The 15800-nt window shown below is 48.7% G+C and overlaps 1 protein-coding gene across 3 annotated transcripts; it reads left to right on the top strand.

Annotated features, from left to right (window-relative positions):
* Positions 1-181: 181 nt before the first annotated feature.
* pi4kb (phosphatidylinositol 4-kinase, catalytic, beta) lies at positions 182-15567 on the top strand. 3 transcript variants are annotated; one of them, XM_071468699.1, is made up of 14 exons: positions 568-1418; positions 1501-1613; positions 1952-2630; positions 3085-3450; positions 6284-6328; positions 7121-7348; positions 7992-8219; positions 8454-8563; positions 8876-8980; positions 9530-9653; positions 9785-10050; positions 10236-10368; positions 14510-14630; positions 14713-15567. In XM_071468699.1, exons 3-14 carry the CDS (start codon positions 1980-1982, stop codon positions 14892-14894), a joined length of 2559 nt encoding a protein of 852 aa, XP_071324800.1. In that variant the 5' UTR covers positions 568-1418; positions 1501-1613; positions 1952-1979; the 3' UTR covers positions 14895-15567. The 3 variants fall into 3 exon arrangements, with proteins under 3 accessions (XP_071324799.1, XP_071324801.1, XP_071324800.1); XM_071468698.1 differs by lacking the exons at positions 568-1418; positions 1501-1613 and adding an exon at positions 182-521; XM_071468700.1 differs by lacking the exons at positions 568-1418; positions 1501-1613; positions 6284-6328 and adding an exon at positions 189-521.
* The last annotated feature ends 233 nt before the right edge of the window (positions 15568-15800 follow it).

The following is a 15800-nucleotide window of genomic DNA, read 5'->3' as shown; positions in this document are numbered from 1 at the left end:
TGTTTCCTATGATGTAAAGTTCAGTGTCTGACAGTTTTTTTTTTTTTGTTTGTTTGTTTGTTTTTTTTATCAAATAACTTTTATTTAACTTGTTTTGTTTCTACAGCAGGTGACAGGTGTATTTGTAGTTATTAATACGTCAGTGTGGCGTCACGCCCCCTGTCTCCAGCTCTGCTCACTGTGGCTGAGCTGCAGGTGAACAGTGTCGTGAGTGAGTCTGTGCTGCTGTCCAGGTGAGAATTGGCGCGTTGATCAGGTGAAAGTTTTCAGCGCATCATTGCTGTGGTTTACTGGGTGACTTTAAACTACAATATGGCGACCGCGCAGACGCACATCAGCAGAGTCCTCTCCGGGGCAGCAGGTGGCGGTAAAAACACCTGAGTCAGACAGGAAGCAGCAGCAGAAGAAGAAAGTAAACGCGCCCCCTGCTGTCTGTTAGCTGCAGCCGAGATGAGGATAGAGAATCAATGGAGATGAACTGGACATAAAACATCATTTCAGCGCCACTAAACCGTCACCAGGTAACACCGACTCACCTGGAAACCCTCTGACACGTCACTCTACCCGAAGGGTTGACCAGTGACTGTGACGGAAATAATGTTAGCATAGCCTAAAGCTTTGAAAACAGCTGAGCGGACTTAGCAACAGTTGGCCTGATACCTGTCGGCTAATGCTAACAGTGTTCGTGTTAAAAACAGCAGCGGACTGTTGATTTAGCATATAGCCAGTTAGCTGCTTGGAGTTCAGTTTGTGTTGGAAGCTAACGGCGCTCATGTTTAGCTAGCTGGTTAACGGTAACTGCGTCTAAACCAGCAGCTCGGTAACTAACAACTTCAGTGAGCCCACGTCAACACCGCAGCGGTCGGTTAGCTGTCAGTTAGCTGCTAACGGTGTCGGAGCTGATGAAAAGTTTACAGCTCCCAGTTTGAGTTAGCCTTGTGCTAAGCTAACGCTAGGATAAGCTGATTGACTAGATGATTTAAACTTTTAAGTTTTTCAAAAGGCTTGTGGATCAGCACCGACACAGACGAGTTCACAGACACAGACCAAATCCACATGGATCCGGATTAACAGGAGTGAACCAGACTTACTCGGGTTAAAACACTGTGAAACCACTGTGTGAAGATCAGCTGATTATCAATGGGGAAATTAAATCGAAGACTTTGTTTGTTTCCGTTTGAGGAGCAAAATCATTTTAATGAGAGACTTACTTTTTAATTATTTAGTCTGAAATCGGCTCTTTTCATATTGTTGACAGATCAAATTACATAGTTGCAGTAAAAGGTTATCAATAATCAGATAATATAAAGTGCCCTGTAAATCCTGAAACTAGAGCAGGTATTAGAAAGTGTAACATCATCTGTTGCACTGTGAAACAAACACTGGAGACAGGTTTCAGCACCTGAGGAGTTAATAAAGTAAGAGTAAAGAATACATTTGGATTAACAGGTTAAAGAGGATGTTTAAACACAGTCCTGTGCCACTGTTGGACTGTTGCAGGTCTGCTGGACATGCACAAAGGTAGTTTAGTTAACCAGTCCAGACTGCAGCGACAGGCGTCCTGGTCCTGGTCCATCATGTGCTGGATGAGTCAAACCGTGCAGCGGCCACAGGCAGGAATTCAACTTTATAAATATATATGTTTATATATGAGGTTGTTTCTCCTGAACAGTTGTAGCTCATACAGCTGTGTTCATTGTTCGAATGGATCAGAGTGTAAACAGACAAAACAACAATAAAAAGAACACATTTATTTACATGATGTTTACTTACTGCAACAGATTTTAGAGGAAAAGTAAATCACTGGTGAACTTTAGGTTAAGATGTTCAGTGACTCAACAGGTGTTAAAGGTTCATAGATGTGTGACTGTCCATTGAATCTGAACCTGAACCACAGACCTCTCAAACCCACCTGACCTTTGACCTTTTTTTTTTCCTTTGTCTGTTTCAGTGGAGGAGGGCGGAGCTTCACAGCGGCCATGATGGAGGACACAGAGCCGGATCTTTCCCCCGCCCCTTCTGATCAGAACAGCCCTTCCCCCTCCCTCTCCATCTCTTCCTCCCCCTCCCTGTCTCTCCCCTCCACCCCGTCCTCATCCTGCGGCCCCCCCCAGGCGATCACCCCTCCTCTTGGTGTGATCAGTGAGGGTGTGGGGGAGCTCAGCCTGGTGATCGATGCGGAAGTGGCTCAGCAGGCATGTCGGGAGGTTCTGCAGAAGGTGAAGCTGCAGCAGGTGGAGGGTGATGTCCCAGACCTGCAGAATGGGGTGGGGCCGGAGCCCCCCGGATCCCATGCTGGTCTGACTGCCTCAGTGAAACCGATGAAGATCCGTGAGGAGGAGGTTGACCCCGAGGGCCCAGCACCTGGCTCGGTGAAGAGCGCCCGTCGGAGGCAGAGGCACAATCCTTCCAAACAGTCGTGGCTGCTCCGCCTGTTCGAGTCCAAGCTGTTCGATGTTTCCATGGCAATTTCCTACTTGCACAACTCGAAGGAGCCCGGGGTCCAGGCCTACATCGGGAACCGGCTCTTCAGCTTCCCCCACGAGGAGGTGGACTTCTACCTGCCCCAGCTCCTCAACATGTACATCCACATGGACGAGGATGTCGGGGATGCCATCAAGCCATACGTGGTGGGTGTGGCCCGGACACAGGGTGGGGTTTAACAGCACGTTATCCAACATGAGCCCAGCTTCCAATCTGTTGATTCAGATTGTTATATCTGTGTTGTACATTATAACATCAGACCAGTGCAGCAGCACAGGTTTTACTTCCTGTGGTCTTTGCTCGTGTTTTGTGGCAGGTGAGTCTCTCTCTTCACCTTCAGGCTCTGAAACATCCATCTTTGGTTGGACTGGGCTCTCAGGTAAACATCGTGTAGCTTTAAAGGACCACAGGGTTGAGAACCACTGTGCCAGTCTCCGGATGGGAGTTAGCAACACCAGAGCTAGCAGCTAGCACACCTGTAAAACCTTCGAGTGTTTCAGTTCCCTCTTTTGTCTTTTCTTGTGCCGCGGAGAACGTCAGAGTTTCTCATGTTCTGTTCTGTAGTGTGACGTGTTGTTTAACCCAGTATGTCGTCTGCAGGTGCACCGCTGCAGGCAGAGCATCTCCTTCAGTCTGACCTGTGCCTGGCTGCTGGGGGCGTACTCCTCTGACATGCACATCTCCACTCAGCGTCACTCTCGAGGAACCAAACTAAGGAAACTCATCCTGTCTGATGAACTTAAACCTGCAGGCCCGCGAGCTCGCAGGGACCCTCTGACTCTGACGCCTTTCTGTCCTGTAACGTCCCACGCCACTGGCCCCGGGCCCCTGGGAGGTGACCACGGCCTGTCGCCCTCCAAACGAACACATCAGCGCTCCAAATCAGACGCCACGGTCAGCATCAGCCTGAGCAGCAACCTCAAGAGAACAGCCAGTAACCCGAAGGTGGAGAGCAGCCAGGATGAGGTAACACAACCGGGATCACGAGGTCTGACTGGTGGACTCAGGTTCTGGTTCGAGTCCAGGTCCAGAGTTTCTGATGCAGTTATTCAAAGGTAGAGATAAAGAGTCAACAGGAGGCAACATGCAGCAAAGAGCTCAGCTGGTGGGGGGTGGGGAGGTATGGAGGAGCTAAACTTATTCTTAGAGGCATCAACATGTGTCAGTGTGTTTCCATCCAGCTGTTTGTCATGTGTAACAGCAGCTGTGGATAAAACCAGAGTGAAACAGACTTCATGAAGAGAGGAGTGATGAAGGGGAGGCTGAACCTTCCTTGCATTAACAGTAAACGTCAGACCTCCATCATGTTCTCCACTTGTTTCCATCCTCTGAGCTTTGACTGGGGCTGTTAATGAGCTCTTCTTCTTCTGTGGTGGTTTAATGGCGGCGACTGGAGAACCAGCTCCACCTGCTGTTGTGTGAATAATAAACAGTCTGTTGTGGTTCATGAGTTCAGGTCTGGAGGTGCAGGTCTTCAGGGGGCAGCGGAATGAAGGTCTGGGTGTGATGTGTCCTTGATGTTTGTGGCTGGATCTGTACCTGTGCTCAGGGAAAGGAGCTGTGCTGATTGAATGATGCTCTGCAGAGCTACACAGCAGGGGACAGGTTAGCTCTGCTCAGTGTCCTGAGGAAGCGGAGCGGCTGCTTCATCAGGGAGGTGGTGTTGTGGTCCTGGGTTTTGAGCAGGTTCCTCTTCTGTTTCCTGAGGTGGATCAGCTCCTTTGTTTTGCAGGTGTTGAGCAACAGGTAGTTGATGGAGCATCATTCTGACAGTTTTCAGACCCTATCCCTGAAGACAGGTGGGTCCTTCCACAGCAGAGTCACCTGTGAGCTGACTGAAGGAGTGTGTGCAGTGGTGTAGAGATCAGAGGACAGGACTGACTTCACTCAGGTTTCCCGTAAATTCATTTGAGCTTTGTCTGGATGGAAACTCTGCAGTTGAACCGTGCCCTGTTTTCAGAAATCATCAAGCAGAAATTTGATCTCATTGACAACCTGAGGCAATGGCGTCCGTCAGGTGAAGCGACAGATGTTTCAGACTCAGGTGAATAAACAGCTGGAGCTTTGCTTCATGTCGTCGTCTCAGTGACTGAGCCTAAAGGTTTCAGAGTCGCTGCTCAGAGGGAACAGACGAGGTCAGACTTCATCACAGAAACATCATCTCCACCTCACACACACTCCTCTAAAAATAACGTGAACTGAGGCAGAGCTGATCGTTTCCTCTGAGATTTTCAAGGAGGAAGAGTCGGTCACACAGTAAAACTCATTAATTTCAATTTCAATTTCAATTTTTTATTTGTATAGCGCCAAATCATAATATACATTATCTCAAGGCACTTTACAGGGTAAGGTCAAGACCTTACTTTGTTACAGAGAAAAACCCAACAGTTCCCACAACGAGCAAGCGCTTGGCGACAGGGGGGAGGAAAAACTCCCTTTTAACAGGAAGAAACCTCCAACAGAACCGGGCTCAGGGTGGGCGGCCGTCTGCCTCGACCGGTTGGGTTTAGGGGAAGATAGAAAGAGGGGGAGGGGGAGGAGAGGGGAGAGAAGAGAGAGAGACCAGGAACAGCTGTGTCGGTAATGGCGTTATTAATAATAAAGACAGGTAATAGTAATAGTAAAGATGAGTAGTGGTGGATCTGGATCCTGCTGCTCCCGAGGCAGAGATACCTGCAGAATGAGGACAGAGAGAGGGAGAGAGAGGAGAAGCACAAAACTACGGGAGAGAAAAAAAAAAAACAAAGTTAATGGCATGAAGTCATTGAGAGAGAGAGAGGGAGAGAGACAGAAATAGAGAGAGAGCGCCCAGTGAATCATGGGAATCCCCCAGCAGTCTAGCTCTATAGCAGCATAACTAAGGGATGGGTCAGGACATACCCGAGCCAGCCCTAACTATAAGCTTTACTAAACAAGACAGTTTTAAGCCTGATCTTAAAGGTAGAGAGGGTGTCTGCCTCCCGAACCCACACTGGGAGCTGGTTCCACAGGAGAGGAGCCTGATAGCTGAAGGCTCTGCCCCCCATTCTACTCTTACTAACTCTGGGAACCACAAGTTGACCTGCATTTAGAGAGCGAAGTGTCCTATTGGGAAAATAGGGAACTATAAGCTCTCCAAGGTACGATGGTGCCTGACCATTAATGGCTTTGTAGGTGAGGAGGAGGATTTTAAATTCTATCCTGGAGTTTACAGGGAGCCAATGCAGAGAAGCTAACACAGGAGAGACGTGATCTCGTTTCCTCGTTCCTGTCAGTACTCGTGCTGCCGCATTCTGGATCAATTGGAGGCTTTTTACTGAATTTTTGGGACATCCTGACAATAAAGAGTTACAGTAGTCCAGTCTTGAGGTAACAAATGCATGAACTAGTTTTTCAGCATCCTTTAGACATAGAATGGGTCTGATTTTAGCAATATTGCGCAGGTGGAAGAAGGCTGTCCTACAGACTTGCTTTATATGTGAAGTAAAGCTTAGCTTAGCAGTTGTGATGGCTTCTGTCTCTCACTCTCCACATCATTAGACTAATAACATGTAGTATATTCACCAAACTGGCAGATCACTAGATATCCAGGTAGTTACGGGTGCTTCAGGTGGTGAAGCAGCTCTGTGGTTGGTTCACAGTCAGTATCAAGTGACTCATGAACAGTTTGGTTTAAACCAAATCAATCCTGAAGATAATAAATTGAAAACACCAGAGGGAATCACAAGTTTGATTAATGGTCTGTTTGTTTCTTAACACAAATAAAGGAGCAAACTGATCTTCTTTCTCCAATGTTTAACCCCTGACCTCTGACCTCCAGGACAGCAGCTCCAGCTCCGACAGTCTGGAGTTTGAGACTGGTCCCGTAAGTTCTCCAGCTTCTCATTCTGACCTCCTCCCTCCAGGGTGTATTGTGGGAAATGAAGTCTGTGGGTTCTGGTTCTCGTTCTTGTTCTGGCTGAGTGTGAGGTGACGTCACTATGACTCAGCCATCACCTGTGATTCTCAGTTGGATCCAATCAGCTGTTTGAGGGTTGTGGGTGAATCAGGACAAACTGATCTGAACTGTGTGTGTGTGTGTCTGTCTGTCTGTCTGTCTGTCTGTCTGTCAGGTTGGATGCTGCAGTTTGTCCTCAGATGTCTTTACCTACACGCTCAGATAAAACATGTCAAAACTCATCTGCTGAACATCGTCTGTCCCAGGTCAAAGGTCATATGACCACAGACAGCATCAAGACTCTGACTACAAACCCACCAATCAGAATATATGTGAATACGATGGCATTGATCACTTAGTGGGTTTTATTCAGTGATTAATCTGAGTACATCTTTGTGTTCAGTTTACCGTCATGTTACAGAAAAGCATCAAATTCTCATGTGAATGTAAAAAATTACTCAAATTATTTATTAATCAAAATGATTTATTTTCTGTTGGTCGACTTGTTGATTGATTGTCTGAAGAGACTCTGAGGACAAACTAATAAATTCAGGTTGATTTTTATTGGCTGTTTGGAGGGAAACTCCTCAATCTAAAACCTGACACCTTCACCTGTTCAGGTGTGTCTCCCAGGTGACACCAGCAGAGACTGAACCACAAACATGACAAGTCCTCTAACCTCTCTCCCCCTCCCTCCCTCCCTCTCTATCGCCCCCCCAGCCGGTGCGTCTGGCCCCTCAGAGGGAGTTTATTAAGTCTCTGATGGGGATCGGGAAGCGTTTGGCGACGCTGCCCACCAAAGAGCAGAAGACCCAGCGGCTTATCTCAGAGCTGTCGCTGCTCAACCACAAACTTCCGGCTCGGGTCTGGCTGCCCACCGCCGCCTTTGACCACCATGTGGTCCGAGTGCCGCACACACAAGCCGTGGTGTTAAACTCCAAAGACAAGGTGAGACACACCTACATTTGTCAGTCCTCACAGTGCAGGAAGGTCCTCATTGTGATGGTTGAAACAACAAAGTTAAACCTGGATCAGTTGAATTTTCACACTTATGTTTATATTAAAATAATTTTTATGATAAATAATTAAATCTGACCAACTGGAAGTGTGAAGGTTTGTCCTGCGTCCAGAATATAATTAGTCTTAATAACTTCCTGCTTCTTCTACAATTAGCAACACTTTGGAATCTGGACTTTTTGAAATAACAACGTAAACATGAAGCTCTCAGTCCAACCGTCATCATCAACCTTTCGTCTCACGTTCAACAAACTGACGTATTTCAAAGCCTGTGAATATTCTCATTTGTCCAGGTCATAGTATCTCAAAGGAATTTAAAATCGCACCTGACCAGGCTGGGACTGGTCCAACGTTGGACCAGTCCCAGCCTGGTCAGGTGCGAGCAAGAACTGATGAAGCCTCTTGGATGAGAGGTGAAACGTCTTCCTAGACAAATAACCAAGTCCAGTTGCTTTCGATTTAAAATTCCTTTGAGACGTATTTCAAAGATCTGCAGAATGTGCCGTCCCTTTAAACGAGGAAGACCAGGAGCATTTAAAAAAAAAACTGTGACCTCTCCTCTGTGACCCCTCAGGCTCCATACCTGATCTACGTGGAGGTTCTGGAGTGTGAGAACTTTGAGACGTCCAGTGTTCCGATCCGAATCCCGGAGAACCGGATCAGGAGCACACGTTCTGTGGAGAACCTGCCGGACTGTGGCATGACGGCAGAGCAGAGAGCCGGCAGCTTCTCCATGGTCCCGAACTACGACAACGATGACGAGGCCTGGTCTGTGGATGACATTGGAGAGCTTCAGGTGGAGGTGAGACGATGCCCAGGTGTGCTCAGACAGGAAGTGATGTCATTATTATCACAGGTTGTCTTGGGATGTTTACACTCTGTCAGTAGAACAGAAAAGCCTGCAGGTTAGAATACCTGAACAGGTTGTAGGTGGAGTTAGGATCAGCTTCAGAGGTGGAGGTAAAACAGCTGATGTTTACAGAAGCCTGGTTTTTATGAAGCTCTCCCCCCCCCCCCCCCCCCCCCCCCCCCCCAGCTCCCAGAAGTCCACACCAACAGCTGTGATAACATCAGTCAGTTCTCAGTGGACAGTATCACCAGCCTGGAGAGTAAAGAGCCTGTGTTCATCGCTGCTGGAGACATCAGGTCTACACACAGACACGCAGACACACACACACACACACAGACGCAGACACACACACACACACACAGACACGCAGATATACACAGACACACGCAGACACACACACACAGACACACACGCAGACACACAGACACACACTCTGTAAATCACCTGGAGTCTCTTCAGGGTTTGTGAAAACTCATCAGGTTTTCATGCAGAACAGATAAAGACCAGACCAGTGTGTGTGTGTGTGTGTGTGTGTGTGTGTGTGTATGTATGTATGTATGTAGTAATGTGTGTTTTTTGTTTCTCTGTGTTTGTGTTTCATGTTTTAGGCGTCGTCTGTCAGAGCAGCTGGCTCAGGCCCCCACCACCTTTAAACGGGACCCTGAGGACCCATCAGCTGTGGCCCTGAAGGAGCCCTGGGAGGAGAAGGTCCGGTAGGTAATGCTGCCTTCAGGGACATTTCTTCAGGATGGAACTCTAAGCTTCTCAGAAGAATCCACTGATAAAGACCTCACTGTGGAGCTTCAGCTCCTGCTTCGTCCTTCAGCTGCCACTTCGTCTCCTCTCAGAGCTCAGACCACTTTTAGTGCTTAAACTTTCAGTGACACTTCAGCTGCTTTCAGCTCAGCTGACATCATCTGCCAGTTTTAATCTTGAACTAAAACTACCTAAGCTTCACTCAGTGCTCACGCTCAGCTTTGACCTGAGCTGATACTGTGGCTCCATTCAGTGTCCTTCAAGTGATGCGTCCACTCCTTTCATAACTTCCATTTTAAATAGTGTTAAACTGAGTGATTGTGTTTGAACTGACACTTCAACTTCTTTCTGTGCTTTTCTCCTTTTTCTTTCTCTTCTACTTTTATCAGGTCAGTGATAATGTTTTGTCTGTGCTCTCTCCATCATGGCCGCCTTTATATTTACCTGAGCCCTCTGTGGTGTCACCTGTAGGTCTGAGTGTAGTGTGTCTCTGTGTTCACCTGTAGGAGGATCAGGGAGGGGTCTCCTTATGGTCACCTCCCTACCTGGAGGCTGCTGTCTGTCATTGTTAAATGTGGAGACGACCTGAGACAGGAGCTGCTCGCCTTCCAGGTGCTACAGCAGCTCAAGGTAACGCTGTGACATCACCAAAATCACACCATCAAAACGCACTGATGACCACTGACCAATGAAAAACAGTAAAACTCACATGCCCCCCCCCCACCCCCACCCCCTTCCCCCACTCCCACCCCACCCCCCAGTCTATCTGGGAGCAGGAGCGAGTCCCCCTCTGGATAAAGCCCTATAAGATCCTGGTGTTGTCGTCAGACAGCGGGATGATCGAGCCCGTGGTGAACGCTGTGTCGCTCCATCAGGTGAAGAAGCAGAGCCAGCTGTCTCTCCTCGACTACTTCCTGCAGGAACATGGATCTCCAACCACCGAGGCCTTCCTGTCTGCTCAGAGGAACTTCGTCCAGAGCTGCGCCGGATACAGCCTCATCTGTTACCTGCTGCAGGTCAAAGATAGGTGAGATGTCACCTGTCCCTCCTCACCTGGTTTTCTCTAAAATGTTGGTTTGTGGTTCCGAAACTGTCACTGAGATTTAATTCAGCAGATAACAGTGTTTTAAGCTGATGAATGTGTTCTGATGTTTTCACCCCTGACCCTCCCTCCGCCTCCTCCTGCCCCCTCCTCTTCCTCTGTCCTCTCAGGCACAACGGGAACATCCTGTTGGACGCTGAAGGTCACATCATCCACATCGATTTCGGCTTCATCCTGTCCAGCTCCCCCAAAAACCTCGGCTTTGAAACGTCAGCCTTCAAGCTCACCACAGAGTTTGTCGATGTGAGTTTCTCGTGGTCATGATGAGGATCGGGGGGGGGCTGCTGACTGCAGAGGCCGTGGCCCCAGCAAGTGGTGGGCGACTGCGTAACATGTTTAGACACAACAGTCAACCAGTGCTGTAATCAGGCACATCTGTACATTAGATCTAGCGATATTTTAGGAGGTTGCGGTCGTTTTTGAGGAGGTTGTGGATGTTCATGAAGAGGTGGTTGTTCTTGAGGAGGTTGTGGTCGTTCATGAGGAGGTTGTGGTAGTTAATGAGGAGGTTGTGGTAGTTAATGAGGAGGTTGTGGTCGTTCTTGAGGAGGTTATGGTCGTCCATGAAGAGGTCATTCTTGAGAAGGTTGTGGTCATTTTTGAGGAGGTTATGGTTGTTCGTGAAGAGGTGGTTCTTGAGAAGGTTGTGGTCGTTCTTGAGGAGGTTGTGGTCGTCCATGAAGAGGTCATTCTTGAGAAGGTTGTGGTCATTTTTGAGGAGGTTATGGTTGTTCATGAAGAGGTGGTCGTTCTTGAGGAGGTTGTGGTCGTTCTTGAGGAGGTTGTGGTCGTCCATGAAGAGGTCATTCTTGAGGAGGTTGTGGTCGTTCATGAGGAGGCTGTGGTCATTCATGAAGAGTTGGTGGTTCTTGAGGAGGTTGTGGTCATTTTTGAGGAGGTTGTGGTCGTCCATGAAGAGGTCATTCTTGAGGAGGTTGTGGTCGTTCATGAGGAGGCTGTAGTCATTCATGAAGAGGTGGTTCTTGAGGAGGTTGTGGTCGTCCATGAAGAGGTGGTTGTTCTTGAGGAGGTTGTGGTCATTTTTGAGGAGGTTGTGGTCATTAATTCATTCATTTCTGTTGCCATGGCGCCGCGGATGGCTGCCTCGGTGTTTTGGTGCGCATTTTTTTGCCTTATTTTCTTTATAAATCCAGTTTTCTGCTTTGGTTTCACCAGAGAAGAGCTCATTAATATCAGAGAAACAACTCCAGTGGATTTTTTTCCTACTTTTCTCGACTCATCTGTGGGATTATTGGACATTTTGGTCAGAGGTGCACTGACCGTTGCTCTCGCAGTGAAACGCCGGAGGAGAGGAAAACGTGCCGGTGCGCTTGCGCGTCTCCGCCGGCGCGCACTCCGCACACCTCTCCCAGGTATCTTTCTCTCCAACGTGCGTTCACTGCCCAACAAACTGGATGAACTTCAGCTACTGGTGCAGAAGAACAGAGACTTTTCTTCATCTGCCGTCCTGTGCTTCACGGAGACGTGGCTGTGTGGATCGATTCCGAACTCTGCGCTGGAGCTGGCCGGCTTCCAACTCTTCAGAGCGGATCGCGACACAGAGCTGTCCGGCAAAACGAAGGGTGGAGGAATCTGCTTTTATGCAAACAGTGGCTGGTGCAAAGACGTGACAGTGATCCTGCAGCACTGTTCTCCTGACCTGGAGACTTTCATCATAAACTGCAGGCCCTTCTACTCCCCCCGTGAGTTCACCTCAATCATCCTGGTCGGTGTTTACATCCCACCACAGGCCAACGTGCAGGAGGCACAGCGGGCACTCGCCGACCAGATACTGTGTGTGGAGCAGACCAACCCGGACTCCGTAGTTATTGTCCTTGGTGACTTTAACAAAGGTGACCTCAGTCATGAACTGCCCAAATACAGACAGTTTGTTAATTGCCCGACCAGAGAGGGGAACACTCTGGACCACTGTTACACCACAATCAGTGGTGCTTATCACGCCGTCCCCCGGGCTGCACTGGGCCACTCTGACCATGTGATGGTCCACCTGATTCCCACATACAGGCAGAAACTAAAACTGTGTAAACCTGTTGCGAGGACATCGAAGCAGTGGAGCAGTGAAGCCATAGAGGATCTGCGGGCATGTTTGGACTGCACTGACTGGGAGGTGTTCAGGACTGCTTCCAACAGTCTGGATGAGTTCACAGAGGCTGTGACGTCATACATCAGCTTCTGTGAGGACTGCTGTATCCCATCATGCACCAGGGTGAGTTATAACAATGACAAACCCTGGTTCACAGCTAAGCTCAGTCAGCTCAGGAGGCAAAAGGAGGAAGCTTTCAGGAGTGGGGACAGGGACAGGTTTAAAGAGTCCAAGTACAGGTTTAGCAAGGCGGTGAGAGAAGCTAAACGTCTGTACTCTGAGAAACTTCAGCTCCAGTTCTCAGCCAATGACTCTGCTTCTGTCTGGAAAGGGCTCAGAAAGATCACAAACTACAAACCTAAACCCCCCCACTCCATTAATGACTTCCGTCTGGCCAACGATCTGAATGAGTTCTACTGCCGCTTTGAAAGACAGTGGGACAAGCCTGACACTAACCTCCACATCAGAGCCACATCAGAACCCCCCTCCTCCCCTACCAAAGGAACGTCTCTCTCTATCCTGGAGAGAGATGTCAACAGGCTTTTTAAGAAGCAGAACCCCCGCAAAGCAGCCGGTCCTGACTCTGTCTCTCCATCATCCCTGAAGCACTGTGCTGATCAGCTGTCTCCAGTGTTCACAGACATCTTCAACACCTCACTGGAGACCTGCCACGTGCCAGCCTGCTTCAAATCCTCCACCATCATCCCTGTCCCCAAAAAACCAAGGCCCACAGGACTAAATGACTATAGACCCATTGCCCTGACCTCTGTGGTCATGAAATCATTTGAGCGCCTTGTCCTGTCCCATCTCAAATCCATCACTGACCCACTCCTGGACCCCCTGCAGTTCGCCTACAGAGCCAACAGGTCTGTAGACGACGCCGTCAACATGGCTCTCCACTTCATCCTCCAGCACCTGGACTCCTCAGGGACCTATGCCAGGATCCTGTTTGTGGACTTCAGCTCTGCCTTCAACACCATCATCCCGGCTCTGCTGCAGGACAAGCTCTCCCAGCTGAGCGTGCCTGACTCCACCTGCAGGTGGATCACCGACTTCCTGTCTGACAGGAGGCAGCACGTGAAGCTAGGAAAGCACGTGTCTGACTCCCAGACCATCAGCACTGGATCCCCACAAGGCTGCGTTCTTTCTCCTCTGCTCTTCTCCCTGTACACCAACACCTGCACCTCCAGCCATCAGTCTGTCAAGCTCCTGAAGTTTGCAGACGACACCACTCTCATTGGACTCATCTCTGATGGCGATGAGTCTGCCTACAGGTGGGAGACTGAGCGTCTGGTGACCTGGTGCAGGCAGAACAACCTAGAGCTAAACGCTCTGAAGACAGTGGAAATGATAGTGGACTTCAGGAAGAGCCCAGCCCCACCCACCCCCATCACCCTGTGCGACTCCCCCGTGGCTACCGTGGAGCATTTTCGCTTCTTGGGAACCACCATCACACAGGATCTCAAATGGGAGCTAAACATCAGCTCCCTCATCAAAAAAGCTCAGCAGAGGATGTATTTCCTGAGGCAATTGAAGAAGTTCAACCTGCCAAGGACTATGATGGTGAACTTCTACACCTCCATCATTGAGTCCATCCTCACCTCCTCTATCACCATCTGGTACGCTGCTGCCACGGAGAGGGACAATAACAGACTGCAGCGTATCATCCACTCTGCTGAGAAGGTGATTGGCTGCAATCTTCCGTCCCTCCAGGACCTGTACGCCTCAAGGACTCTGAGGCGTGCAGGGAAGATTGTAGCTGACTCCTCCCACCCTGGACACAAACTCTTTGAGACACTCCCCTCTGGCAGGAGGCTGCGGTCCTTCAGGACCAAAACCTCTCGCCACAAAAATAGCTTCTTCCCATCTGCTATTAGCCTCATCAACAAGGCTAGAGAGCCCCACTGTTGCTGATCAATTGCACCAATCACCAGAAAAAATTCCTTGTATGTGAAAACATACTTGGCAATAAAACTGATTCTGATTCTGATTCTGATTCTGATTAATGAGGAGGTTGTGGTCGTTCATGAGGAGGTTGTGGTCGTCCATGAAGAGGTGGTTGTTCTTGAGGATGTTGTGGTCATTCTTGAGGAGGTTGTGGTCGTTCTTGAGGAGGTACCGGTGAAAGCACCTGACAGATCGGTGTAACTTCATCTCTTTCATCTTGTTTTGGATCTAGATTTAGTTTGATAAAGTTCCAACAGAAACAGAGTGGAATATATTTCTACTAAAACTATGAGGATCTGTGTTTTTTGTGAAAGTATGTCTTGTCTCTTTCAGGTGATGGGTGGTCCAGATGGGGACATGTTTAACTACTACAAGATGCTGATGCTTCAGGGTCTGATCGCAGCCAGGAAACACATGGACCGGGTGCTGCAGATAGTGGAGATCATGCAACAGGGTACAGACACACATTCCTGACAACACTGTCTGGTTTTTACATTACTGTCCTGACTGTCCTGACTCTGAACCCCCCCCCCCAGGTTCCCAGCTCCCCTGTTTCCACGGCTCCAGCACAATGCGAGGTCTGAAAGAGCGTTTCCACATGAGTCTGACGGAGGAGCAGCTGCAGCTGCTGATCGATCAGCTGGTGGACGGATCAATGAGATCACTCACCACCAAACTGTACGACGGCTTCCAGTACCTCACCAACGGCATCATGTGACCAGCCGTGTGTGTGTGTGTGTGTGTGTGTGTGTGTGTGTGTGTGTGAGTGAGAGAGAGCAGCAGAACAAATGCAGACTGTCTACAGACTGATGAACCTCCAGGTTTTATAACTCGACTGCAGAGACCATGAGCCTCCCTCTGTTTGTCGTTGTCTTTATTTTATTCCAGTTTCTTCTTCTTCTTCTTCTTCTTCTTTTTTCTCTGTCAGTTGAATCTTTTTGTTGTTTCTTCTTTTTTCTTTGAAGAATTTCTGTTTTCTGTTTGTGTCGTTTGGTTTCAGCGATCCTCCTCCTCTTCCTCTTCTTCTTCTTTTCCATATTTGGGCAGATGTCCCTCATTGGCTGCTGGGTGGGACTCTTAACCAATCAGAGAGCAGCCCAGTTTTAGATTTAAATGTGAACACTCAGCAGGTGGACAGTTTTTACAGGTAGAAAACTGAACTGAGCAGACTGTTGCTCATCAGACGTGCTGCTGCCGCAGTGCCACTGAGCAGAGCAGCAGGAAGTGGACTGAAGTGGACTGAAGTTTATTCCTCCTCTAGATCTAGAGGAGGAATAAAACCACACTGACTCTTTAAAGGACCATACCGCTATTTTTCATGTTTTAGCCCTTTAACTGCAGATTGTGTAAACCAGTTAAAACCCATTAAAACAACCCAGTGTCTACCTGCAGCTCCAGTCTGAGTCTCTGTTTGTCTGAGGTTTTGGTAACAGCGATCAGTCAGTTAATCCATCGATTAATCAATCTATTGATTCATTGTCTGATTGTAGTTTCTTGTGAACTGACTGAGCAGGTGTGTTTCCCTGCTCTGATGTTTCTGTGGAGCAGCGGGTGAGCTCATTTTGTGGTACCATAATGTTTTTAAGCGTCAGACCAGGATCAGAACCAAGACAGGGATCAACAA

Source organism: Trachinotus anak, unplaced genomic scaffold, assembly GCF_046630095.1.
Source record: "Trachinotus anak isolate AG129_WGS33_773 ecotype Australia unplaced genomic scaffold, CSIRO_AGI_Tana_v1 ptg000032l, whole genome shotgun sequence".
Taxonomy (NCBI): domain Eukaryota; kingdom Metazoa; phylum Chordata; class Actinopteri; order Carangiformes; family Carangidae; genus Trachinotus; species Trachinotus anak.
This window is presented reverse-complemented; position numbering and strand designations above follow the sequence as displayed.

What these genes read in the sequence shown, in the direction of transcription:
- pi4kb (XM_071468698.1), top strand. Translation starts at nt 1,980, where the DNA reads ATGATGGAGGACACAGAGCCGGATCTTTCCCCCGCCCCTTCTGATCAG. An exon ending in AGGTGCTACAGCAGCTCAAG is followed by an intron (nt 9,654 to 9,784) that starts GTAACGCTGTGA and finishes CCCACCCCCCAG; the next exon opens with TCTATCTGGGAGCAGGAGCG. An exon ending in CTGCTGCAGGTCAAAGATAG is followed by an intron (nt 10,051 to 10,235) that starts GTGAGATGTCAC and finishes CTGTCCTCTCAG; the next exon opens with GCACAACGGGAACATCCTGT.